This window comes from Carassius auratus, unplaced genomic scaffold (assembly GCF_003368295.1).
Source record: "Carassius auratus strain Wakin unplaced genomic scaffold, ASM336829v1 scaf_tig00216741, whole genome shotgun sequence".
Taxonomy (NCBI): domain Eukaryota; kingdom Metazoa; phylum Chordata; class Actinopteri; order Cypriniformes; family Cyprinidae; genus Carassius; species Carassius auratus.
The window spans coordinates 482,443-508,948 of NW_020528717.1; the positions used below are offsets into that span (position 1 = coordinate 482,443).

At 36.6% G+C, this 26,506-nt stretch overlaps 1 protein-coding gene across 1 annotated transcript in view; it reads right to left on the reverse strand.

Annotated features, from left to right (window-relative positions):
- The window catches only part of LOC113098923 (uncharacterized), a 41,931-nt gene extending 17,907 nt beyond the window's left edge, over positions 1 to 24,024 (reverse strand). The window contains exons 1-2 of the mRNA XM_026263975.1: positions 23,977 to 24,024; positions 797 to 863 (exon numbers count right to left, since the gene is read on the reverse strand). Coding sequence (XP_026119760.1) covers positions 797 to 855 — 59 coding nt within the window. The 5' untranslated portion in view covers positions 856 to 863; positions 23,977 to 24,024. The remainder of the gene's footprint in view (positions 1 to 796; positions 864 to 23,976) is intronic.
- Positions 24,025 to 26,506: the final 2,482 nt, after the last annotated feature.

Consider the following 26,506-nt stretch of genomic DNA (forward strand, 5'->3'; position numbering starts at 1 on the left):
TCTGTGCATACATCAAGTACAGTATGTTAATTCCACAGTGTAAATAGCCACTGCTGTATTTTTCTTACTCTATTGGCAGATTACTTGTAAAATAAGAAAAATGCACTTAAAATATTGTTATTAATATTATTGTTTTATATATATTTTTTGCCCATGAGATACCATAAAATGATTAGCTATTAGTTAATTAATCTAACGTTCTGCCAGTTTTCACCTGTGATATTATAACACTGAGAAGAATTATATTTGTATTGAGTCTGAAGTATGCAGACTGCTTTTTGGCGGGAGCTGTCGCCATGGTGAATCGTAATATCGGCAATCCATTGATAATGGCTTTTTATAGTTGTGGTGCAAGCGCTTAACTCAGAGTCAGTCAATTTAGAGTCGATTAAACCAACTCATTTCAGCTGTTCTGTAACCGAAAATTAATTTTTAAATTTCAAAATTTAATAAATTCAAATTTAAACTCAGAGTTGGTTGAACCTCCTAAGTGAAATGGGCCCCAGATCAAATCAAAACTAAATAAAAGTTAAAACTTGTTTTGAACAATATCTTTGTCCTCTGGATATTGATTTTATGTGGTGTGTGTGTGTGTGTGTGTGTGTGTGGGGTGGGTAAAGATCGTAAATCAGATTTTTTTTTTAAGGCCATATCAAGTTGTTTAACACTATCATTGAGAAATGTTTACCAAAGTATGTTATAGACTTTTCTTTAAGACCCTGAAGAATCATATAAACTTGTGGAAAATGGGCATCTGATGACCCCTTTAAAAAAGTGAAGCATTTCAAGTTCTCACCTCTTGAGTGTCTTTATCTGTGTGTCATGTTCTTCAGAGAGATTAATTCTGGAGGCCATGGTTTCATCTAAAAGCAGATCTAGATGTTGATCCACAGAGTCAGTTATGAATCTTCTCCGTTAATTTTCTCAAACCCACCTCTGTATCAACAGTCCGTCCACAGCAGTGACCTGCAAACATGAAAAACTATTTCATCCTGACATTATTTACACAGAATCAAATTATTCACAAACAGCAAAACAAATTCAGTCAAGCACTGTGTTAAAATGAAAGTAAAAGTTTAATCTGACGATTTACAGACTATGTGTTTTATCTCCTAATGTCATTTAAACTACTTTCAAAATATCTGATACTGATTATTGTTGTACTTCACTTTAAACCAGTCAGGATTGATTTTAGCTATCAAAGATGATTGTGAAATCGTGATACTCGCTGCGTTTTTCTCTCTTAATGTAGTTTATTTCCTTATACAACAAAACAGACCCGCTGTAACAGTTTCACTTTCATGAGTCACCTGACAAGGAGGATTTTAAATGTCCAAAACAAAACAAAGTGTTTAAAATCTTCTCTTATAATTAAATTGTATTCTTTAATATTCAAAGTTATAACCCATTAATTTCTTCACATATGTACTCCGAGTGTTAAAATAATATAAAATAACCAAATATAATTGAATCAATTAATGAAATACAACAAATCACTCTTACTCCAAAACAATTGGTTCTCACTGGAAACAGAAATTACTCTTAAACTGACTAGTATGAAGTCAAACGATTCTCTTCAATGAAATTGTATGAAACACTATTAATCTCATGCTGCGTTCCAAGCAGGTTTTTGAGCCCATTAATCACGACTCACAACTGTAGCGTTTCAGTCAAGTCACGGCAAATTCAATTCAAGTTTTCAATTCAAGTTTATTTGTATAGCGCGTGGCAAAACATAGAAACAAAATAGAGACCCCGAACATTATCAGGAAGGCTATTCCAGAGTTTGGGAGCCAAATGTGAGAAAGCTCTACCTCCTTTAGTGGACTTTGCTATCCTAGGAACTACCAAAAGTCCAGCGTTTTGTGACCTTAGGGTGTGTGATGGGTTGTAGCGTGGTAGAAGGCTAGTTAGGTACTCAGGAGCTAAACCATTTAGGGCCTTATAGGTAAGTAATGATAATTTGTAACTGATACAGAACTTAATAGGTAGCCAGTGCAGAGACTGTAAAATTGGGGTAATATGATCATATTTTCTTGACCTCGTAAGGACTCTAGCTGCTACCTGTAGCTTGTTTATTGAAGAAGCAGGACAACCACCTAGAAGTGCATTACAATAGTCCAGTCTAGAGGTCATGAATGCATGAACTAGCTTTTCTGCATCAGAAACAGATAACATGTTTCGTAGCTTGGCAATGTTTCTAAGATGGAAGAATGCAGTTTTTGTAACATGGGAAATATGATTTTCAAAAGACAAATTGCTGTCTAATATAACACCCAGATTTCTGACTGTAGAGGAAGTAACAGTACATCCGTCTAGTTGCAGATTGTAATCTACAAGATTCTGTGTAGTGTTTTTTGGTCCAATAATTAATATCTGTCTTATCCGAATTTAATTGGAGAAAATTATTTGTCATCCAATCTTTTACATTTTTAACACACTCTGTTAGCTTAGATAATTGAGAAGTTTCATCTGGTCTCGTTGAGATATATAGCTGAGTATCATCAGCATAACAGTGGAAGCTAATTCCGTATTTTCAAATAATATTACCAAGGGGCAACATGTATATTGAAAATAGAAGGGGACCTAGGACGGATCCTTGTGGCACTCCATATTTTACTGATGATAAATGAGATGACACCCCATTTAAGTAAACAAATTCTGTCTGAGCAAAAGGAACTGTAGCCAGATTAATTTTATAGCAACGTTATATTGTCCTAAAGTTTACCCCGATATATTTTGCTATATCTCGATATACGATATAGATCTCTATCTTTACAGGAAAAATAACCCCCCAAAAACTACTGCAAAAACAAATAAGCCAAATATTACATGTTTAGGGCCCTATGAAATGTTATATTTTTTCTTCACCATATGTTTTATGGTTACCTAATTCTGTTTTAGCATGTGTAATTATTCAAATGCATAAAAGGGTAGTTGATGTGACGTGGCTTTTTCACCATCACAGGAGATAAAAATTATTTATTTCACATTTTCATCATTAATACTGTAAATGGTTAAACATTTTCTTGTTTTACATTAATTTGTTGTTTTAATACCAGAGTTATTTTTCATTTTTTACAACTTTGAGCCAAATCTCAAAATCGTCTTGTGGTGTGATGGTAGACAACATTATTTAATATATATATTAACTTTTTTAAAGAAAACAGTGTTTAAAAATCTTAATGAACACTCCTGGCATAATTGTGCAAGTGTCTATTTCACTAAGTGGCCATCACTTTTCCTATACATACATTTCTAAAAGTGTAGGAATTTCATAAAGTTGGTCACAGAAAAGAAATGTCCTTTGGTGTTATGCAAAAACCTGATATTAAGTTGGGCAATATCATGGACAACTACATTTAGTTGAAAGCCCCCTTTCAAGGTCATGTGACTGAAGACCCCTATATAGGCCATGAGCAATACGCACATGTTAAGTATTTCTCTCAAAATTGTTCAAATATTTAACTATGTTTTCAGACCACTGAATTTAAGTTTTTTCATCCTTTGTGACACCCATAAATCTCTTTTTTTTTTAAAATTCAAATCTGTATTTTTAACAGCATGAATATGTAATATTATGCAAATGTATCATGCTAATTGCTAATGACAATTCAGATATTATTAGCATTGTTATTAACTGCCAAGGACCTGACAGTATAGGGAGCAAATTAAAAAGTATACACAGAGAAAGGAAGTGATCCTAAGAGAACAACGGAGAAAGTAAATCGAACTGAAAGTTGCCATATACATCTTAGGATAATTCAGGGATCTTGCTGAGTGTAGGGCTGGGCGATATATCTAACGATATGATCATGCGCATCTAGTCAGTTAATCTGGTTCCGTGATTAGTGCTAAATCGCCATCACCTGCTTTCAAATGGAGAGGCATTTAATAGACAGACCTGTAGATCAAGTTCAAGTTCGCTTTGTCAATTTCCACATGTACAGTACATACATACAGAGAATTGAAATTGCGTTACTCTCAGACCCCGGTGCATACAGATAACATTAACATTAAAGCCTAAAAATAAAATATAATATAAAATGTAGATACAACTATACAATAAGGGAATGATAAAAAAAGACATAATAAAATTAAAAATAAAGTTAAAAATAAAGTTAAATAAAGCAGCGCAAGGTAAATGACAGATATAGTGCAAATCAATGAAGTGAACAACAGTGCAGTTAAAAGATTTTTTAGTGCAAAAAATCACTTAAGTCTGATTAAGGTTACAAGTGACCAAGAGCAGTTATTTAACTGACTGATGAGGTAGTGGAATGACGTCAGTTCCATGCCGAATGAGGTAGTGAGCAGACCAATTCTGCACAAGTGACTAGTGCATGCCATCATATAATTAGTGGGGGGGGGGGTCATAGTTCAGTGGTGCCTGGGGAAGAAGAGGGGGGGGGGGCAGGTTTTGGAGGGAGTTCAGCTTCCTGACAGCCTGGTGGATGAAGCTGTCCTTCAGTCTGCTGGTCCTGGCCTGGAGACTCCACAGTCTCCTCCCTGATGGTAGCAGGCTGAAAAAGCTGTGTGATGGGTGTGTGGGATCACCTGTGATGCAGAGGGCTTTGCGGGTGAGACGTGTTCCATAAATGTCCTGGAGGGAGGGGAGAGAGACACCAATGATCTTCTCAGCTGCTCTCACTATGCGTTGCACTATGTGTCTTTCGGCAGGACGCATTGCAGGCGCCATACCACACAGTGATGCAGTGATGCAGCTCGACAGAATGCTCTCGATGGTGCCTCTGTAGAAGGTGTACATGATGGGGGGTGGGGCTCTGGCTCTTCTCAGTTTGTCACACAGACATTCTCTGTACAATTATCTTTGGTACCTTGGCATTAAAAAAAGCATATTGATCTGTATATTTTGTGCATGCGCGACTGAACGAATCACTCCCAGAGACGACTCGTTCTTCCGAGTCACATTGAAGATTCGTTCACAATAAACGAATCGTTCAAGAACGACCCGTCACTACTTCCTTTAAATAATAAATTAAAAAAACACTCAGAGTACAGGTTGTGAGGGAAATACATTGATGGGTTATATAACTTTAAATAATAAAAAAAAAATTTTTACATAGGGGTTAAATAAGAGGTTACGTGTTTGGCTGCAGTTCTGGTACACTTTCACAGGTAGAAGATTGGAAAAACACAGGTTACGGGTTTCCTGGAGTGCAGCATTGCTCGTATGTACGTTACCCAAATGACTCTCAACTGAACTTTTTTCCCACAAACAGAATCATTAAATTAATGACATTAATAATCAGCTCGCTTGTTACAAAAGTTAATCGTTTACCTCCTTTCGTTTAAACGAGTCATAACTATGTGATCATGTAAGTGAAAACTCAAAACGCAGTCTCTGAAACAGTAATGTTACACATGAAGGCCTAAAACGAGCGCGTCGCTTCTATTATGAGCGCGCTTATCGCGTGCCTACATTGAAAATAACAAACTTGAGCGCGCAAAAGACGTGAAATGTGAACGGCCCCTTAAAAGACAGCGCGCCGCGAGACAACAGTCACAAACCACCGAACTACCCAGAATCAGCTCCAGATCTCTGGAAACCATGCTAAACCATAGCAGAACCCTGAATACAGTTTATGGTTTGTGATGCTAAAGAACATTTCATGATGTCTCAGACAACTGTAAATTTATGGCTACTGTGGTTTAATTATAAACGCTATCATAAACTCATATTTACCATAGAAAAATAATTTGCTTTGGCTCTTTATTATATTATATTAGAAGTTGTACTTATTTTTTTTGTAAAGTTATACAAAGGATTCATTAGCTAATTAAAAAAAGAACATTAGATTATTTATTGTAATAAAAATAATCATTAGATTAGTCGACTAATCGAAAAAATTATCGTTAGATTAGTCGACAGAAAAAATAATCGTTAGTTGTAGCTCTACATTTTAGGTACCTTTTCATTTTTTTTATAATTTCAAACATCAGTTTTCAATGTTTTATCTTTAAAGGTGCCATGTGCAAAAATTCAGGCAAAAATATCCCAAAAATAACCTACACGCATCAAAAGAATGAGAAGAAATAAGGGCGATGATGTCATTAAAAAAATGTCAAGTTATAGTGCTGCAGAGATATCAACCTTAATTAGCATTAGCATTAATAGCCCCGGCCCAACAGGTGTCGTAATACCAGTTTCGGCCATGGGAGGCGGTATGCGGGCAACATAACCACCAGCCAACCTGCAATACACGAATAACTTGCATGGCTTGTGGGCGTACCTGAACCTGATGTCAATCATGTGGAAAGTACAGCCCACTACTTCATTTCAGTTCAGGGAAGAGAGCGGAAGGATGACTGAAGCCCTTGGCAAGAGACCACCACCCGCTACAGGGAAACAACCGCGCTCGGATTCACAAATCAAATCCGATAAGAAAAGGAGCCGAACCAGAGTAAACATCGGCACTGCTTTCAATCGCTGGAGACAACTGATGGACCTGAAAGAAATGAGGTTCGACTCCGAACTTGCAACATTTCTTTTGGATTGGTAAGTTAGATGCTGTTAGTATTTCGCTAGAAGTTTGTTTTATGGTTTGTGTATTTTTTTTGGGAAGTTATAACATAGAAATGTATCGAAGGCTGTTCGATAAATGTGCTAATGTTAGCGATGGCTAACCGTAGCTGCGTTTGATAATTAGCTAGCTATAACTTACCCATTATTTTATATCATAACTAACCTGCTCTGTCTAGTCTGTTGGTCTCCGTGTCCTCTTTGCTTCGTGGTTTTTCTGTGCGTGAGAAAATTGATGTGTGGCGTGAAAGCGTGTGAAAAGAGTCAATTGCGTGTGTCTCACGGTGAATGCTTGAGAGTTGGCAGCTCTGGTTACGTTGGTTGGCGCTAGCTTGGTCAACATCAGCTGTCTGATGTTGACCAATGATGTTGACAGAATGCTGTCTGTCAAATTAATTTAATTCAAATAATGTGTATATACAACTCAAAATGTAATATGAACAAAACCAATAGGAACATATTCACTGGTAAAGGTGAAGGGGAGTAGCTTGAAGGTCATGTTTCAAAATCACTTGACATCACCCAATGTTCCTCTGGAGGCAAAACGTCCTCTTAGGCTTCGGCTATGGCTGTAGGGTTGTTGTGAAAGTAGGGGCGGAGCATAGAGACTATGCCGTTTCTCGTTTGTTACTCTAGAGTAGACCAATTCACTTTATTGAGGCATACTGCCCCCATCTGGTATGGAATGTGGAGTATGACTTGTTTTTTTTTTGCCAGACATGACAGATGGCACCTTTAAAATATCAAAACATTATTTACTCATTTGTAACTGCAGATTAAAGTATTCCATTAATATAAATTTAAATTTAATTTAATTTAAAAGATAAATTTTGTTGATACTGATTGCATTTGCTTGGTAACAGCCCAAATGCAAGTATTTGACCTAAAAGATGGGGCATCCCAGCCGGCACATGACCGACCTTCAACGTTGAAATATGGTTGAAATAAGGTCAGTTGTGGTTTCAACGTTGAAACAACGTTGATTCAATGTTTAAAGCTGAATGGTTGATAAACATCCAGCACATGACCAACTTTCAATGTTGAAATATGGTTGAAATAAGGTCAGTTGTTTTAATGAAACAACGTTAAAAATGTTTAATGCTAAATGGTAGAAAAAGGTTAACAAGCTTTTAAATTATTTATATTAAATTATTTAAATTAATTAATTTATTATTTTAATAGCATTTTAAAATATTTTAGTCATGATACCTATTCTAAAATCTAAAGGTATATGTTAAATATTATCATCATTTACAACAATAAAACTAATACATTTCGCTGCTTTATCACACTGAAACAACTCCCATTGGTAGTTTTATTTTATGACTTCTATCATGATTGGTTAATCTGGCTGTCATTCAGGAAACTGGACAATGAATCGGTTCGCGCCTTTCTACATTTAAAAATATGACTGTTATTGTCGTCTTTCTGTGAGTGAGGAGGCTAACTGTGAGCTGCTGCTCGTTATAACTGACTGCTCGGTCGGTCCCGAATTATTTCATATTTGCCTGTACAGTTATTTATTTATTTTGAGCGAATTTGAGTCGTGACATGTCAATGGAGAACAAAAACTGTGAACACAAGAAGGGTTAGGTGTTCTGCGAGGTCCTGCAAACATACTGGCAAAATGAGGTAAGAAAATCGCTAACGTTATCTTTATTATCTTTTGAAAATAGTAAAGTATTACCAGAGTTTACAAATGGGTAGCTTAAAGGACATGTAACCTGCAGATAAATAAATACCCGTGTGTCTATTTTTGCATTGCTTTATCACAGATGATCAAGTTAGATGCTCACCTGTGTTGCTGGTAAGTTATGTGGTAATGTCTGTCTTTTAGAGATTTTCCCATATTTTCCTGATATGAATTCCATGCATTAGGTGTGTTATATATGTTTGTAATCTTATAATATTTTCAAAGTGTTTTCTGAAACATAAGTGCAAATGTCGGTATTTAAATAATATAATTTTAATGAATTAATGAAAATGAATTTAAAAAAAAAAAAGGATTGTTTAAAGACATGGTTCTCAAAGTGTCAGGCCCCCTCTAGTTGTTATGCAGGTGAATCACTAAATTAAACTAATTAATGTTAATACATTTTAACAGTTTTTAGGTTTTTTTGCACATTTAAGTATGTTACAGTTAAAGTACAGTACAGTTTTGTAACTTTTGTTACATAATTACATTTAAAATTACATTTTAATTTAAACTTTTTTTTTTCATTTACCTGTGTATGTAAGCACAGTTGTAGTGTTAATGTTCAAACTGTATTTACCATGGTAAAGTGTCTGACAACAATTAATATTCTTATTAGAATAAAACTGCCTCATTTTTTTACTGTAGAGCTGTAGCTGAATAGTTTGGCCTACTACGCTGCTGAAATGTAATGTTGGTCATTATGGTGGAACTTAATATTTAATAACAAATATTTTCTGAAGTGGTACTTGCCTTGGTATAAAAAGTTTGAGAACCAATGGTTTAAAGAAATGGTATAATATGAAATCCTGCTTTTTAAGAACTTTTCAGTAAACTCTTTCTTCTTTCCCCTGGTAGAGTCATCAAGGATCCAGCTTATTCTTGAAACATTGGTAAGAAATTGTTCATCTGCTACATTGCACTTCTGGTAGAGATGCTTTGACCTTTTGTGATAGGTTTTGATTGTACTTAGTTTTATAAAAATTTACTGAATTAGATTTTACTGATTTTACTACACTGTATTGCTAGTGTTCTGATTAAAACAGTGTAACTGGGGGCTTTGAAAACACTGCTTGTGAATAATTTGTTAATATTGTACATTTTCATCTGAATACATTAAATAAGTGTTTAATGAATAGTGTTGTCCACTTTGTTTCCAACCTCACTGTTACTGAACTGTAAAGTGAAAATATTGTGTGATTTATTTTGCATTTAGTTTTCAGTTAAATATATTTCACAATATCAAAGTTATTGTGGAACATTGTGAACATACCTAAACTCACTGGTTAAATCTTATGTGCCCTCCAGAAGTTTGCGCTCTGCAAGTGAACGATGCCTTGTGGTGCCATCCCAAAGAAGTTCAAAATCACTCTCAAGGACCTTTTCCTGGACTGTGCCCAGCTGGTGGAATGACCTCCCAATCTCAATCCGAACTGCTGAGTCTTTACTCATTTTCAAGAAACATCTTAAGACTCTTCTTCACCAGAACTTAACCAACTGCTAGCACTTAGGGAAGGGGAAGTCGTGGCCTAATGGTTAGAGAGTCGGACTCCCAATCGAAAGGTTGTGAGTTCGAGTCCCGGGCCGGCAGGAATTGTGGGTGGGGGGAGTACAGTTGGGGGGAGTACAGCATGTACAGTTCTCTCTCCACCTTCAATACCACGACTTAGGTGCCCTTGAGCAAGGCATCGAACCCCCAACTGCTCCCCGGGCGCCGCAGCATAAATGGCTGCCCACTGCTCCGGGTGTGTGTTCACAGTGTGTGTGTGTGTGTGTGTGTGTGTGTGTGTGTTCACTGCTCTGTGTGTGTGCACTTCGGATGGGTTAAATGCAGAGCACAAATTCTGAGTATGGGTCACCATACTTGGCTGAATGTCACGTCACTTTCACTTTTCCTTCCTTTCTTGTCTTTCATATTAAAAAAAAAAAAAAAAAAAAAAAAAAAAAACACCTGTCTATGCGTTCTGTACTAGACTAACTGAGACTTGTCATGGCACTTGTTTACTGTTGTTGTTCCAAGTACACCTGACTGCTTCCCGTTAGAAATTAACTGGTTGAAGGTTCCCTGCTCATACTGTGCAACACATTTTCACTGCACAAATGTACACAACTCTTGTAATGAGACACATTACTAAAACATGTCTTTGACAGAAACTGTAGTTTTCCACCCAAATAAAAGATCCACTGGTTTCAGTCATAAAGGTACAAGGGTTTGTCTTGTAAGTGCTGCCATAAATATGCATTTATGCGCCAAATTATTTTACAAAAACCTTTAAATATTATTGTATTTGGATTGTTCTACTACATGTTTTTAGCAATACCTCCATGCATACTCTGCATAATAAAGTGTGGGATTATTTTCATCTATTTTATACAGTATGTTTCCAAAATTAAACTGCTGTTTGACAATTTTGAGCATGTGGTAGTTTATTGAAGTTGCTGCCAGTCATTAGATTTTTAGCCTTGCATGTACCGTGTTGATCTGAACGCCAACTAGGATCTAGGTGTATTTATACACGGTGCAAGGTACGACGGGGAAACAACGTTGTGTTAAGGCTGGTTCACACGGCAGGATAATTTGGCAGATTTTAGCCCCGATTCACCCCTTCCGACAATCTTAGGATGCTCCGATTATCGTAAAATAATCTGATCAAATATTCCTGCCGTGTGTGGTGTGTTAAGACTGCTCTCCTCTGCTCGGAAGAATGTCGGGACCGCTCCGATCTCAAATCAGGGATATCCAACATGTTGGATTTATTTGGCCCGATTTCTTCTCGTGTGTGGTGTCCCCCGAGGACAAACAATCACGCAGCCTGTGGACTGTGGCGTGTAGCCAATCAGAAAGCGAGGTGACGAGGCGGTGAGAAAGTACCGGGAAACAAAATCAAAACAGCCGGCGTATATAATATAACAAATATAACAAATACAAATAAAGTCGATGGGCATAACTACATCCACAACTGCAGTCCACCAGAGTACATGGAAACGAATATATGAACGTTTATTTCAACGGTTATTAATCTGTGTAGTACGTAACAACATTTCTATGAGATAAAACAACAACTTATCTCCATATTATGATATAGCAAGTATAGTCCATGCTCGCGTTGTCTCCACCTCTTTGACCATCGCCTTTTCTTGTTTTTCTTATGTTTTTTTTTTTTCGTTAAAAACAAAGCACAAACCATGGCCACTGCATCCTCTTCGTCCGCCATGATTGTTTACTCTAAAGTCACGTTTGATCTCGAGGGATTTTGGGAGATTTCCCGTCTGACCTGGGAATGCTCGGGAGTCAAATCCGTTCGTGTGTGATGTGTTGATATTGCCGTGTGGCTGCACACCACACACGGAACGACCAAAACTGTTAGACCCGTGATTTTTTATCGCCGTGTGTGGGGTCTCTCAGGTTTGGAAAATCGGCCGACAATTTTAAAATCGTTCCGTGTGAACCAGGCCTTATCAATGTTGATTAACTTTTCAAAATCAACACCTCATTCCCCACCCAGCACCAGACGTCATTTGGACGTCGTTTTTTGGTCTAAATCAAGTCGGCCCGTCATGGCCATCTTTTAGACCAAAAAGCGACGTTGAAAATTGGTCTTCATTTGGTCCGTCGGATTTGGTCCAAATTAAGCCCAAAAAGCGACGTTGAAAATTGGTCTTCGTTTGGTCCGTCGGATTTGGTCCAAATTAAGCCCAAAAAGCGACGTTGAAAATTGGTCTTCGATTGGTCCGTCGGATTTGGTCCAAATTAAGCCCAAAAAGCGACATTTAACGTCTTTTTTTTAAAATCCAAATTTAGCCCAAAATAGATGTAAATGGGCTTTAGTCCAAATTTAACAGAAAAAAAAAACCTTTTATTTCGCACCACAAAGCCATTAACAAACTAGTGAAGAAATATATTAGACATCATGTCTGAAGCACTGTTAAATATATTTTGAAAACACTTGATGGTCACGCGCTGTACTGGAGTCACCATGGAAACGGGGCTCAGCTCAACCGTCAAGCAGCTGAACGGACGCTGTCTCTCGTGGTTGTTTTCACTAATTTCAGGTAAGTTTAATCCCTAAATTACACAAATATTACATAAAAGTGTCCCTGAAACTTTCTTTCATGTACACGCTTTCGTTGAAAATGTACTTTATAGAAATGGTCAGTGTCTTCAGAAAAAGTCCGTTAGCATCTCAACTGAAATGCTAACTACAAGAGGTTACTTTATGTGCATTTTTCACAATATATTTCGCCTACATCAGCATGAATCTGTAATTTTCTTATATATGTGTGTGTTTATATAATATTTTCATAATATATATATGTGTGTGTGTGTGTTTGTTTGCCTGTTAGTTATTTTGATGTCCACACTGTCAGAGTATTAATCGGTTAGTAAACCTAAAACTTTAAATTCTGTTATTATTCTTTTAATTTTTTTGTATAATCTGTAAATTAATTTTCTTTTCTGCATTTCACCTCTGCTATAGTTTATTTATAATAAACATGGCATTCTATAATAAATATTGTTGGCTTTGACAGATTGACAATGTTTATGTTCTAGATTCTTCCATGCTGATGGCCGTGCGTGTATCCAGCTGAAGAACATTTTTAGACATTATGAAACATATAACTAGTAAGTAATACCTCAAACATACACTACCATTCAAACGTTTAAGGGTCAGATTTATCATGTATTTACATTTATATTTACATTTATTCATTTAGCAGACTCTTTTATCCAAAGTGACTTACAGATGAAGACAGTGGAAGCAATCAAAAACAACAAAAAGAGCAATGATATACAAGTGCTATAACAAGTCTCAGTTAGCTTAACACAGTACACATAGCATGGGATTTTAAATAATATAATAAATAAAAAGAAAACAGATAGAATTTAAAAAAGAATAGAACAAGCTAGTTAGCGGTCTTTACACCCACACACACACACACACACACACACACACATATATATATATATATATATATATATATATATATATATATATATATATACACACACACAAACACACACACACACAATTGCATAATAAATGTAAAGAAAATAGAATACAAAAAGATTAGAAAGGTAGTTAGATTTTTTTTAAGAATAGAATTAGAATAGTGAGTGTTAAAGTTAGAGGGTCAAATAAAGGTGGAAGAGAAATAGAAAATATTATTTAAAAATGTATTTAAAATAAATATTTTATGCTCACCACTGCTGCATTTATTTGATTAAAATACAGTAAAATAGTAATATTTGAAATTACTAGGGGTGTCCTTGACTAAGGTTTTTCATTGTCGAATCAGAATTTTCGAATATTGCCGATATTCGACTGATAGTCTAATCATATGTTTGGGGGCAGAATACACTGAGTCAAGTCAGACATTCGACAGTCATAATTACTGATCTTAACACACTGCTAAAATGTGTAATGAACACCTCGCAGATACAAACGGGGTAAATAATAGTTCATCATTGATAGATCTTTTCTATTTCAGAGACTGAAAATCATTGATAAACCACAAGGTAATTGTGAATAAACTTATTGCAAGAGGAATAATACGAAGAAAAGAAAATGCATGTGTGATTTAATATTGCTTCTTATTTTTCAGTGTTGAAAGTTCTTTCTTGTCATCTTTGTGCATTTTCAGATGTTTTGCATATTTATGGATAAAAAAATTTAACGTTGTTTAACTTTTTAACATTATAATATTGGTTGTCTTCTCTTTTTTCAGAGTTTAGCTCCAACCCCAGTTAAGCAGACCTGAGCAGCTGATCAAGGATCAGCAGAAACTCTGCAGAACGCTGGTCCTCCAGCCCAGGATTGGACACCAGTGTTGTAAGTCATTCTGCCTCTTTATAGTGCATGTTCAGAACATATTGCAGGAGATCTCCACATTGTCTCTCAAGGTCCACTTACATGCAGAGTTTTGCACCAACCTAGTGCAGTGCACCTGAACACATTAATCAAGGTCTTCAGTTTTGCTAACTATAAGTCACAAACAGGTGAGTGTGATCAGGTGTGGACGTAAACTCTGGGTGTGTTTCACTCAGGTCCGTTGCTCAGTAGTCAGTGGTGAAGGGCTGCCTCAATCACAATTTTCTTTTTACGGTGCACTGATAATTCGCTATAAGATTACACGTAATAGATTTTAAAACACAAAGCAATAATATATTTCAGCATAAACATATCACTAGACAGGTAATGTCTAATCTAGTAAACATTTCCAATTAATTTATGAATTAAATCTTGCACATACATGTAATAAAGTATTTATCATAATGTGCTGTAAATGGCATTAAAAGAAAGATATCAGTTTTATTGTTGTGCATTAATGTCAGTAGTGATGTTGTACAATGAGGACAGAAATAGTCACCAGTGTATAGTGAGCCACAGTGCTTACCAGTACCTAAATTAATGTACACAATATATTCACAACTTGGCAAACTGTGAAGCTGATTGAGACATGAACTCTGCATGACAGTGGACCTTAAGCCAAGCATAGGTCTCTGCAGGAAAGTAATGGGAGTTACCAGATCAGGGTGTTTTTAGACCATGATACCTGATTGGCCAACATCATAGTGACGGTAGGTTTAGGGGTGGGGTTAGGTAAGGGGGATCATTTTGATTGCATGATTTAGAAACACCCAGCAGTTTGAAAACACACACTAAGTCATAAACGCCCGCTTTTACTCTGCAGAGACCTAAGTCTCACCTTAAGGGCCAGAGCTGACAACCCCTGACATACTGATTAGTTAATAATGCCTCATGAAGAACGAGTACACTTTATTTTGTACATTTTGGACAACCATTGTTTTTGTATTATTAATTTACATTTTAATTACTGTTTTCTTTCTCACTTTAGATGCTGGAGAAAAAACAGTGAGGCTAAAGCATTCAAAGTGGAAACATCTGCCGTGGCTCATTAATCCAGAATTGGGAAGGAGCAGAAGAAGCAGAAGATCAGAGATCAGGCAGAGATCTACTGGTGCCCTGTGGGAACCCCATTTACCTAATGTGTTAGTTAAACCAAAGATTTGCATCACTCATCTTCATGTTGTTCCAAGCCAGACTTTTGTTCATCTTTGAAACATAAATGCAGAACTTTTTAATGAAATCTGAGAATTTTTTTATATATATAAAATAACGCATTCACAAGCACCATGATGCATCAGTGTTGCATTGGCGTGAGAGCTGGCACTTTTGGTGCTTTTGTGAAAATCCATTGGGGATTCATAATTTCTGAATAGATTATTTTTGCTGTTGTTGTTGTTTTTTGCGCACACAAGGCATCTGTTAAAAAAAAAAAAAAATCTTAATTTGTGTTCTGCAACATGGTTTGCTGCAACATGAGGGTAAGGAAATTATGACAGAATTTAAATTTTTGGTTGTTCTAATGTGGTTATAATTGGTCATAGTTTATTGTCTTGAAAAATTATATTAATACAGAAAGATGGATTAATTTGATAAGTTTATAGTAAAGACTTTTAAATTGATAAAAAAAAAAATCTAAATAAATACTACTCTTTTGCAAGGTCTATTAAAAAAATACTGACAAATGTAATGGTTTCCACAAAATATTGGGCAGCACAACTGTTTTAAACATTGATAATAATCAGAAATGTTTCTTGAGCAGCAAATCAGTATATTATAATGATTTCTGAAGATCATGTAACACAGAAGACTAAATGTGTTAAAAATTCAGTTTACAGGCATACATTACATTTGACAATGCAGCCACTTAGAAAACAATTATTTCTGTAGTTATATTTCACAATATTACTGTTTTTACGGTCTGTTTACTCATAGGAGGCTTAAGATGTGATCAAGAATTTACATGAAAAATGTAATGTGTCAATAAATGTGTCAATATACTGTGAATTGTCTTATTTTCACTAATTAGGAATATGAAAAATAATTCACGGTTGTAATTAGGTCTGGAAAAGACGTCTTTTCACCTTTCACTTTTCAACCACATTTAAACGTCATTTGGACGTCTGTTTATAGACGTCTTTTCGACGACCTGAAAAAGACGTCTTTTCACCTTTCACTTTTCAACTAAATTTTAACGTTGTTTAGACGTCTGCCAATGACGTCTTTGCGACGTCTTTTCAACGAGTTTTTGCTGGGTGGGTCAGCTTTCATCCCAGGTCTGCAGCACGACCATAATTCACCCATAAGGCAGGTAAGACGGTGAAACAGCGTCGCGATTTCAACGGTGAATCCACGTCGTGATTTCAACGTTGATCCAATTTGCAAAATCGAAAGGTAATTCAACGTTGATTCAACGTCGGAATTTCAACAGTGTATCAACGTCGTGATTTCAACGCTGATCCAATTTGCAAAATCGAAAGGTAATTCAACGTTGATTCAACAATGGTACCTGACGTTGTTTCAACGTTGAATCAACGTTGAAATGCCGGCTGGGATACTTTTAGAAACAACCCAGATAGCATACATATCCGGGCCTCATCTGGGCCAACTATGGCACATCTGGCTCAGTTCTGGCAGCGGCAAAGGTTATATGGGCCATCTCTGGCCCACACACATCAAGCCGGTTTTAGTTTGAGTTGCGGCATGCTGTTTATGGGCCAGATCTGGCCCGTGTGCGACAAACCGGCTTTAATTTGAGTCGTGGCTTGCTGTGTGTGGGCCAGATCTGGCCCGTGTGTGACAAACAGGCTTTAATTTGAGTCGTGGCTTGCTGTGTGTGGGCCAGATCTGGCCCGTGTGTGACAAACCGGCTTTAATTTGAGTCGTGGCTTGCTGTGTGTGGGCCAGATCTGGCCCGTGTGCGACAAACCGGCTTTATTTTGAGTCGTGGCTTGCTGTGTGTGGGCCAGATTTGGCCCATGTGTGACAAACCGGTTTTAGGTTGAGTTATGGCTTGTTGTATGTGGGCCAGATATGGCCTATACCAGGTGACCAGATGTGCCATTTCCTGAAGACACGTCCTGGCAGATCACCTTACTTTACCAGTCAGTAGTTCTAAAATTATTTTGAGTACTGGACGCCCATAATATTTCAGGACACGTAATATAAATACATACACACATTTATTTGACCTACACGGACCTGTTATGAAGCAGCAATGTTATTTGATTTTTTTACATTTTTGTACCATGTCCTCTGGTGTGACACCATGTCCTTTGAACTTTTTCGGAACCACTAAAAATGTTTTATGCTTTGTTGTGCATTAATATGACACCCCTAAATTATATATATTTTTTTTTATTAAAAAGTGCATGTTAAGCTACATAATCCTAGAAAGTTTTGCAAATGTGCCTTGCTTGCCACTAATGACAGGTTAGCTTGGATTAGCAAGGTCATTAATTGACAGAAAAGGCTGAAACGTCCTTTGGTGTGATAAAAAAAAAAAAAAAAGTCCTCCATTTTGACACCTGTACTGTCACACCACAGGACAAAGTTTCATTAAAAATCATTTTAAATAATTAAATAATATTTGTTTAACTCCTTTTTTATACTTTTAAATGCAATAATTACATTCATTAAATTAAGCTCTAATCATCAAAAGAAATCAAAATAAATTATGAATCTTTAGAATATATGACAATTTCACTTTTTAATAAAAAAAGTTACAAAAAATGAACTTTTTTCATGATATTCACATTTCTTCAAGATGCACCTTATACACACACACACACACACACACACACACACACACACACATATATATATATATATATATATATATATATATATATATATACACACACAGGCATACATACATATATGAGTGTTCGTAAAAGCAACAATACAAAATCTTAAACTATAAAAGTGCCACTTTGTCCCACTATTATGTGCAGGCCTGGCATTTTGCACTAGGCTATAGAACTACAAAATGAATTTTAAATTACCAAAATCATGATTGAATGATATTTTTAATTATGTAGTGATCTAATTCTATCCACCAAGCAATTGTATGTGAATGCGTGAGACTTTATGGTCATGGTTATAGGGAAATAACAAGAAGAACAAAGTGCAGTAAACGGTAAAACTGTTTGCACTACAAACCAGTTCGTTCATAATTAAGACAATACATTAAAAATAACATGGTAAGATACAGCAGTTTGCAACAGTAAACAGCAAAACAAGCTGTTTGTACAGCTAATATAGCTGGAATGACACCGAAAGCCAGACACATTAAATTTACAAATGGCCGCGCCCCCTCTTACAGAAAAAAAAAATAAGGCGCATATGTTTATTCATATGTTTATTAATGTAACGTAAGCGTGTGACTTTTAATTCGTGACGTCCTTTCATGGGCGTGCGCGCGGACCGGATGGAGTTGCCATGGAAACGGAGCGCAACACTGCAAATGTCACGAGGAAACACCCCGTTTCTCGCTGATTTCACTGTTTTCAGGTGAGTTAAGTCCATAAAATCACACAAATACTACTTATAACTGTTGTTGACACTTCTCTTACTTGTATTTGACTCGCTTCTGTTGTTTATTTACTTTATAGGAATGGTTTAATGTCTTCGAAAAAGTCCGTTAGCGTTTCTACCGTTTTCAGACGACGTATCGCCAGGTATGATAACTCTTTTGTGGTCTCATTTATGAAAGTTTGGGCTTTTAATCAAATCTTCATCTGTAGATGCTAGCTTTTGACTGTTTTGTTGGTAATCTTTCAATGGACGATTGGAAATTGCTTAATTTATTTAACCTTAACATTTACACTTTACTGTTTATCGATGACGTCACGTTATCAAGGAGCGCGAAAATTGGCAGAAAACTAAAGTTGTTTTGATCTTTTATGGTAAACAAAACTGTTCTGCGATTTCAAGAGTGACAAAATAATCCTTCTACAACAGAAGGGAGTGTCCAAGATTTCAATATTTCTGAAGGGAGCTGCTGACAGAGATGTAGGAAGCGCTGAAAAGGTTAAGTAACCTAATATGCATTTTTTCACAACATATATCGCAATGAATCTGTTATTTTATTTATTTATTTTTTGCATCTCACCTGCTCTAGCTTGTTTCCATCTAATAAACCTGGAACTGCAGACTAAATATTGTTGGCTCTGTGTCAAATTGCTTGTTTTGTTCCTAGATTATTCAGTGCTGATGGCCTGCTGCATCCAGCAGAGTCGGAGTGAACCTACTGTAAGACAACATCTCCAAGATGCTATTGACCACAAGACTAGTACAGTAAGTCAAACCTCAAATATACAGTACACTAGTGTTCAAAAGCTTGAAGTTGATACAATTTGTAATGATCTTCTGCTCACCTCTGTAGTAATTATTTGATTAAAATATGTAAAAAGACTAATATTGTGATATATTATTACAATTTAAAATAGCTGTTTTCTATGTGAATACATTATAAACTAATTTATTCCTGTGATGTGCAGCTGTATTTTCAGCATCATTTCTCTAGTCTTCAGTGTTACATGGATCATTCAGAAATGCTGATTTGCTGCTCAAGAAACTTATTAACAGCGTTGAAACAGTTGTGCTGCTTCATTTTTTTTTGTTTTATTTTTCAGGATTCACAGATGAATACAAAGTTCAAAAGACCTGCATTTATGCATTTAGCAGACACTTTTATCCAAAGCGACTTACAGTGCATTCAGGCTATCAATTTTTACATATCATGTGTTCCCGGGGAATCAAACCCCCAACCTTGCGCTTACTTGCTTGCTAGCGCAGTGCTCTACAAGTTGAGCTACAGGAACACTATTTGAAACAGATGATTTTGAACAATTTGATGCATGTAACACTAACATTAAAATGTTTAGAGTCTATGTAACAATGAATCCAACAAAAAACAATTTCAGCACATCTGTATTTTAACATTGATCATAATCAGAAATGTTTCTTGAGCAGTAAATCATCATATTAGAATGATTTCTGAAGATGTGTCACTGAAGACTAGAGTAATGATGCTGAAAATTCAGCTTTGATCAAAGGAATAAATGACATTTTAACATAATATTCACATAGAAAAGAGTTGTTTTGAATTGTAATAGTCACAGTGTTACTATTTTACTGTAATTTGATTCAATAAATGGAGCCGTGGTGAGCATAAGAGATTTTTTATAAAGGCATAAAATATCTTACAGACCCCAAACTCTTAAATGGTTGTGTAAATTACAGTTATGATGTTCCTCCCAGTTAAATTTTATTCAAATGTATTAAATGTGACTCTGGCATATGCAGTCCATTCTATAGAGACTGTGTTTGTTCCCCAAAAACAGACTACAAATAATATGTTTATTAAGGGATCTAGAAAAATTATTTCAGTTTAAACCTACTAGATTAAAAATAGTACTCAATGTACTCCATTGATGAAATAGTAAAAAGTGCACATTGCCTGAAATGATATGAACAGCAGCTATGCTAATCTTTCTCCCTTTGCCTTCCTGTTTCTGCAAATGTCCATCCCAGGGTTATTAGAAACTGCACAGCACAGGACTTGTGAGGACTTCAGATGATACCAGTACTCAAAAGACCTTAGATGATGGCAACTATAGATGGACATACAAACTACCGCCACTGCAAAAAAGGTAATGTTAATTTGAAAGAGCTGTGTCACAGTATCAAGGGCTCCCTTATCAGTTCTGCTTTCAGTACTGGAGAGTAAAAGATACATTTTTTTTGTTTGACGTTTTTTGTTTGATGTTTTTATTAGTACATATACGTTATCTTGCACATTTTATCTCTCCAACAGATTCTAATTTGAAAGAAGTTTATAATGCATGTTCGCTACTCACAATTCAGAAGACTGAATCAGCCTGTGTATCTGAATGTTTCTCATACTCACTCCTCTCTGCCGCGTCTGAATTTGGGATTTTCCTTAGCTGTCAGTTATAAACGTCAAAATTACAAGAAATAAACGTTTGAAATATATCAGTCTGTGTGTAATGAATAAATATAATATACAAGTTTCACTTTTTGAATAGAATTAGTGAAATAAATCAACTTTTTGATGGTATTCTAATTATATGACCAGCACCTGTATATCATTGCTCTTTTGTTGATTTTGATTGCTTCCATTGTCCTCATTTGTAAGTTGCTTTGGATAAAAGTGTCTGCTAAATGTAAATGTAATGTTAATGTGTATTTAACTATATTTATAAATATTTATCTGTATTTTTTATTTTGTAATAATGTAAATGTATTTGTTTTATATCTATACATGCAGTTGTATTCATGTATGTATATTTGTCAAATTTTTATATTTTAATAAAGCAGTTTAGACTACATGAGTGTTTTCTTTATTCTGGATGAATTACATATTCTTTTGTGTCTAGAAAGGGTTAATATGGGCCATATCTAACCCAGAAGTCAGCCACAACTGGGACGGATCTGGGCCACATCTCAGAAATGGCGTGGTTGACATCTGGGCCAGGTGTCGCCCATGCCATTTGTGAGATGCGGCATGGATCTGGTACAGTTGTGGCTGACTTCTGTCAGACAAAACTGGGCCAGATCTGGCCCAGATGTCACCCACACCATTTCTGAGATGTGGCCCAGATCTGGTTCAGTTGTGGCTGACATATGTCAGCCAGACTCAGGTTGAGTCATCGCCGTCATTCCGCGCGGTATGTGGGCCAGAAGAATATGGGAGATGTGGGCCAGAACTGGGCCACATGTCATTTGCTATCTGGGAATGGTGTAAAGGTAAAAAAAATATATATATATATATATCAGGTATCAGCACAATTAAAAATAAGATATCAGCACAATAACACTCAGCAGAATAGTCTAATTATCGTGATCGATAAAATCCTCGAGCTTACAGAGATAACGTTACTTTTTGTCTATATTGCAAACCCTTAATTTTTTTTCCCTTTATTTTACTGTGCCACCCCAAAATGTACTGTGGCCTCATTTGGCCACCCCTGTTAACATTTTCTGGGGCGCCCCTGCTCGAATCGTGGGTGCACTTTTCTCTAAAAGATTCAACATCAACAGACCTCAGTCAGATGGTCCTTAGAAATCCTCCGTCTGTCCGTGTGTAAATCTTGACCGTGGTCCCAGGTCCTGTAGAGTCTCTAGTCCGTGAAACAGTCCTCTGCAGGCCGTGGTGCATCCGGGGAACAGCCCAAACGAGTCACTCCGCTCTGAACTTGAGCTGGACAAACGATTCTCTCTACAATCTGCTCAAAAATATCTGATCTCCTCGTAGCAAACAGTCCAACCACTTAGGACAGATAGCAAAAAGATGAATAAATATCCGTGCTGTTTGAACATTTTTAGTCCTAAGGAATGACGCACACGATTTTGTTCCGATGCGCGTTATTCTTTTTCTTCTTCTTTGATTTTAATGGCGGGTTACGAACCAACTTCCAAGGTGCATACCGCCACCTACTGTGATGGAGTGTGAAAATAATGAATAACCCTCCTATATCCTATTATATACGTAGACCACTATTCTTAATAAATCTCATGACTGCATGTATTTGTTTCCTTGAATTTGGACCATCATTTAATAAGCTAGTTATATTAAATTATTGGCATCCTACTGCTTGTAATTCTTCCTTAAGAATCCTCCTTTGTATTTCATATGTCTTGCATTTCTGCATAACATGCTCTACAATTTCCTCTACTGAATAGACCTGTGTCATGTTTCCCTATAATGTGTAAAGTGTGATTTAGATTTGAATGCCCTGTTCGTAAATGTGTGAAAATAACTTGTTCTTTTCTGCTTAAGTTGTGGATTATTTTGCTTTTCTTTATGGTTTTTTGAACCTTGTAATAATGGCGACCTGTATGAAATGAGTCCCAAACTGTCTGCCATTTCCTATTGCATGCTTCTGAAATTAAATGTTTTCCTTCTGATCTACTGAGTGCAATGTTTATGTTTGGTTCTTTCATTTTAATTGATTATTTGGCAATCTTGTCTGCTTTCTCGTTACCTTGAATTCCCACGTGTGCTGGTACCCACATACATTTAATTATTATTCTTATCTGTCGTAAACCGTATAACCTTATCATGATTTCTGTTAAAATGTCAGTTCTATTTGTTCCCAATGATTGTAAGCTCAAAATGACTGCCATTGAATCAGAACATATTATTACTTTATCCGGTCTAACTTCATACACCCACTCTAGTGCCATTAAAATAGCTATCATCTCTGCTGTATATACTGATGCACCATCTGTTATCCTTCCAGTCTTCCTCACCTCAAACTGGAACATAGAATGCAGCCCCTGTCCTTCCAGTCTCTGTACTCTTTGACCCATCTGTAAAAAATTGAAGAAAGTGTAGTATGATATTTTTATATACTCATATACATGTGTAATTAAACTAACTGCTTCATTCATTTCCCTCCTGTTTTCATGTAATTTTATATCTATTTCCGGTTGATCTTTTATCCAGGGTGGAATTGGGGATACTACCACTATTGGAGCAAATGATACTGACTCTAGCCCAGCTTCATTAACCCACTCCTTTATTTTCCATGCAAATCCTTTACCAGTTGCATTTAAAATTTCCCAGCAATCATTCAGAACTTCTTTTTGAAAAAAGACTTCAACTCACTTTACAGAGCTTCAATGTACACTGTTACCAAGCTTACGTGGACCTGAATTCTAAAAATGTTTCTTTTCTCTGACCAGAAAAAAAAAAAAAAGGAAAATGAAGAAAAGGAATAATAAAAAATTATTTTGATACAAATAATCTTGCTATTTTCCCAGTGTTTTTATTATTTATATATAATCCTACATTTTCAAGGGGCTACAGCTATCAAAAATGATTGTTAAATCGTGATACTCACTGTGTTTTTCTCTCTTAATGTAGTTTACTTCCTCATACGACAAAACAGACCCCATACCTGCCAACTTTTCAAAAAAACGTGGAGTGAGATTTTGTCAGGGGTGGTCAAAATAGTGCCGCGCAGCACGCACACAGCCACACAAGTTGGTGGCTCAGATATCAGAGTATTGAAATTGACGTTCACCCATGTTGTACCCTGCATTCTGGTGGTTTGTGGGGGGGTCCACAGCTAGGGGCAGCTTATTAGAGATAGACAATATTGGTTACATTCTGTGAAGCAAACATAGCTGAAGGTCCAACCCCAGGACATTTTGGATTAAGTAGATGTGATTTCCTGCATTCTAGTGGATTTTTGGGTGGTCTGCTAAAGACCACTTGCACCCATGTGCAATACCTGAACTTATTCTGGTTCATGTTTGGCATCAAGACTTGGAGGGCCTTCTAGACTTGAGCTGAACATTCAACCAGAAAACTATTGTTGTGCCTAAATGACTGCCTGCCTATGGACCACAATAAAGCCTCATACATAGACCAGTGTTTAAGATTTAACCTAGGTAGGTTGATTGATATTTTGAATGAATGGTACAACTGAAACCTAGCCTATGTTGTGAATGATTGTATTCTTAAAAGCACCTAATGATTTATGTTCAGCCAAAAATGACAAGATTTGTTAGGGAGGGACATTATTCTTCATTCAAATCCTCCCAGCACATGGTCCATCAGAAACAAAGTGCAACAAAAAAAGTTTTTAAACAGTACAACTTTTTCAAGTAATAAAACAGATGGATACATTACACAAATAACTTAAAATGAGGCATAATCAGTATCAAATACAGATCAGAAGCTGGTAAAGTCCTTGTCTATGATCTGTGGACATGGTTATACTGGCCTGTGGCCTTCTTGGAGGCCTTGATGATATCTGAGGGGGGCTCCCAATTGAAGCAGGGCTCCAAATTGGCCATCTTTATGGTCATTATTGATGACAAGGTGTCATCCAATGCTAGGCTGTTTCTTCTTTTGGTTTTGTTGTGTCCCACAACTGAAAACACCCTCTCAGCGTCTGCGTTTGCATGGGGCAACACCAGGACCAGCTTGGCCACAGCAGCAAGCCTCTCAAACTCTTTGGCTCCAGTCACCTATTGAAAATGCACCAAGAACACAATGGAAAAACATAGCTTGATGTTTGATTAATTAAAACTCATAAGTATACTGTAGGTTGATCCATAAACAAAGTTAAGATTTAAACATGCATTATTTGCAACATGCATGACACATATGCTTGCAACAAAGTTTAAGCAACAGATGTAACCACGACACACCTGCCAAAATAAATAAATAAATACATAAATATGTTTCCGGTTTGCCATTTCAGCCCAGAGGCTTTCCATTTCAGTTTCGTCTTGCAAGGATATTATTGACATGGTCTGATAATTTTAAAACTCCTCACCCAGAAGGTCATGCTCCTCTGGTCCATGGTATGGGAGGAGATGGGGAAACCTATTTATGAAAGTAGAGTTACAAGTTGTTAAGTTTTAGGTATATTGTCATCAACCAGCAGCAATTCATACAGATCTTTGAGGAGAAGCCACATAAGAATAGCTCATATGCAGTTTAGGAGTGAACATACCTCATTATAAAACACAGGGTATTTTAGCTAAGATGATACCGTTAATAATTAGAGAAAATATCTAACCTTTCAACAAAGTACAGTACATCTTTGATGTCACTTGCAGCCCTCTGCCGTACATCTATGAATTTGGCATGTTTGATCAGTGGCTCTTTCAGTGGCAGCTTCTTAAGTGCATAATCCACAGCACTTGTCAGGAAACACAACACAGCTTCATGGAATGAATCCACCTGCTGTGGTGTGATGTCACCCTCGTCGAGTAATCTGTTAAACCCAATGTTCAACTTTCTTCCTGTCACAGATACAGCATATCAGGTTAACATAAATGGTTTAACATGCTGATGTGGCAATATCAGCTAGACACATAGGGCAAGAAATCCAACCAGAAACTCACGGTTAATGGAAGGACTACCACAAACCTTTCTAGGTTTCTACTCATGAAGTGGCAAAAAGGCTATACGTACAAGGCTAAATATCACATTTAACATATCACACTGTTTGATCATACCAATAGTCAGAGGTCGACCGATATATCGGTCGGCCGATATATCGGGCCAATATTTGTCATATTTTAATATATCGGCATCGTGTTATTGGTGCGCTGCTGCTGCCTCATGTGAAGCACCCCAAGCCAAAACTTTTGGAATATTCAACAACAATCCTGGGAGAGAAAGGTAGTCAGAGAATTTCACTCTGTAAATGGAGTGGAGAAGTTGGCAGCTCTTACAAACACTGCAGCGTGATTGAGGGCTCCGTTACTCCGCCCCGCTCACAGACAGCACCGCGCTCGGAGAGACAGCTGTCCTGGAGCTGCCCAGAACGGTGAATGACAATTGTTCGGAAGCATGGTTTGATCCAGACAATAACCAGTTTTTCATCCAACTCATTTGAAATTTAGGGATGT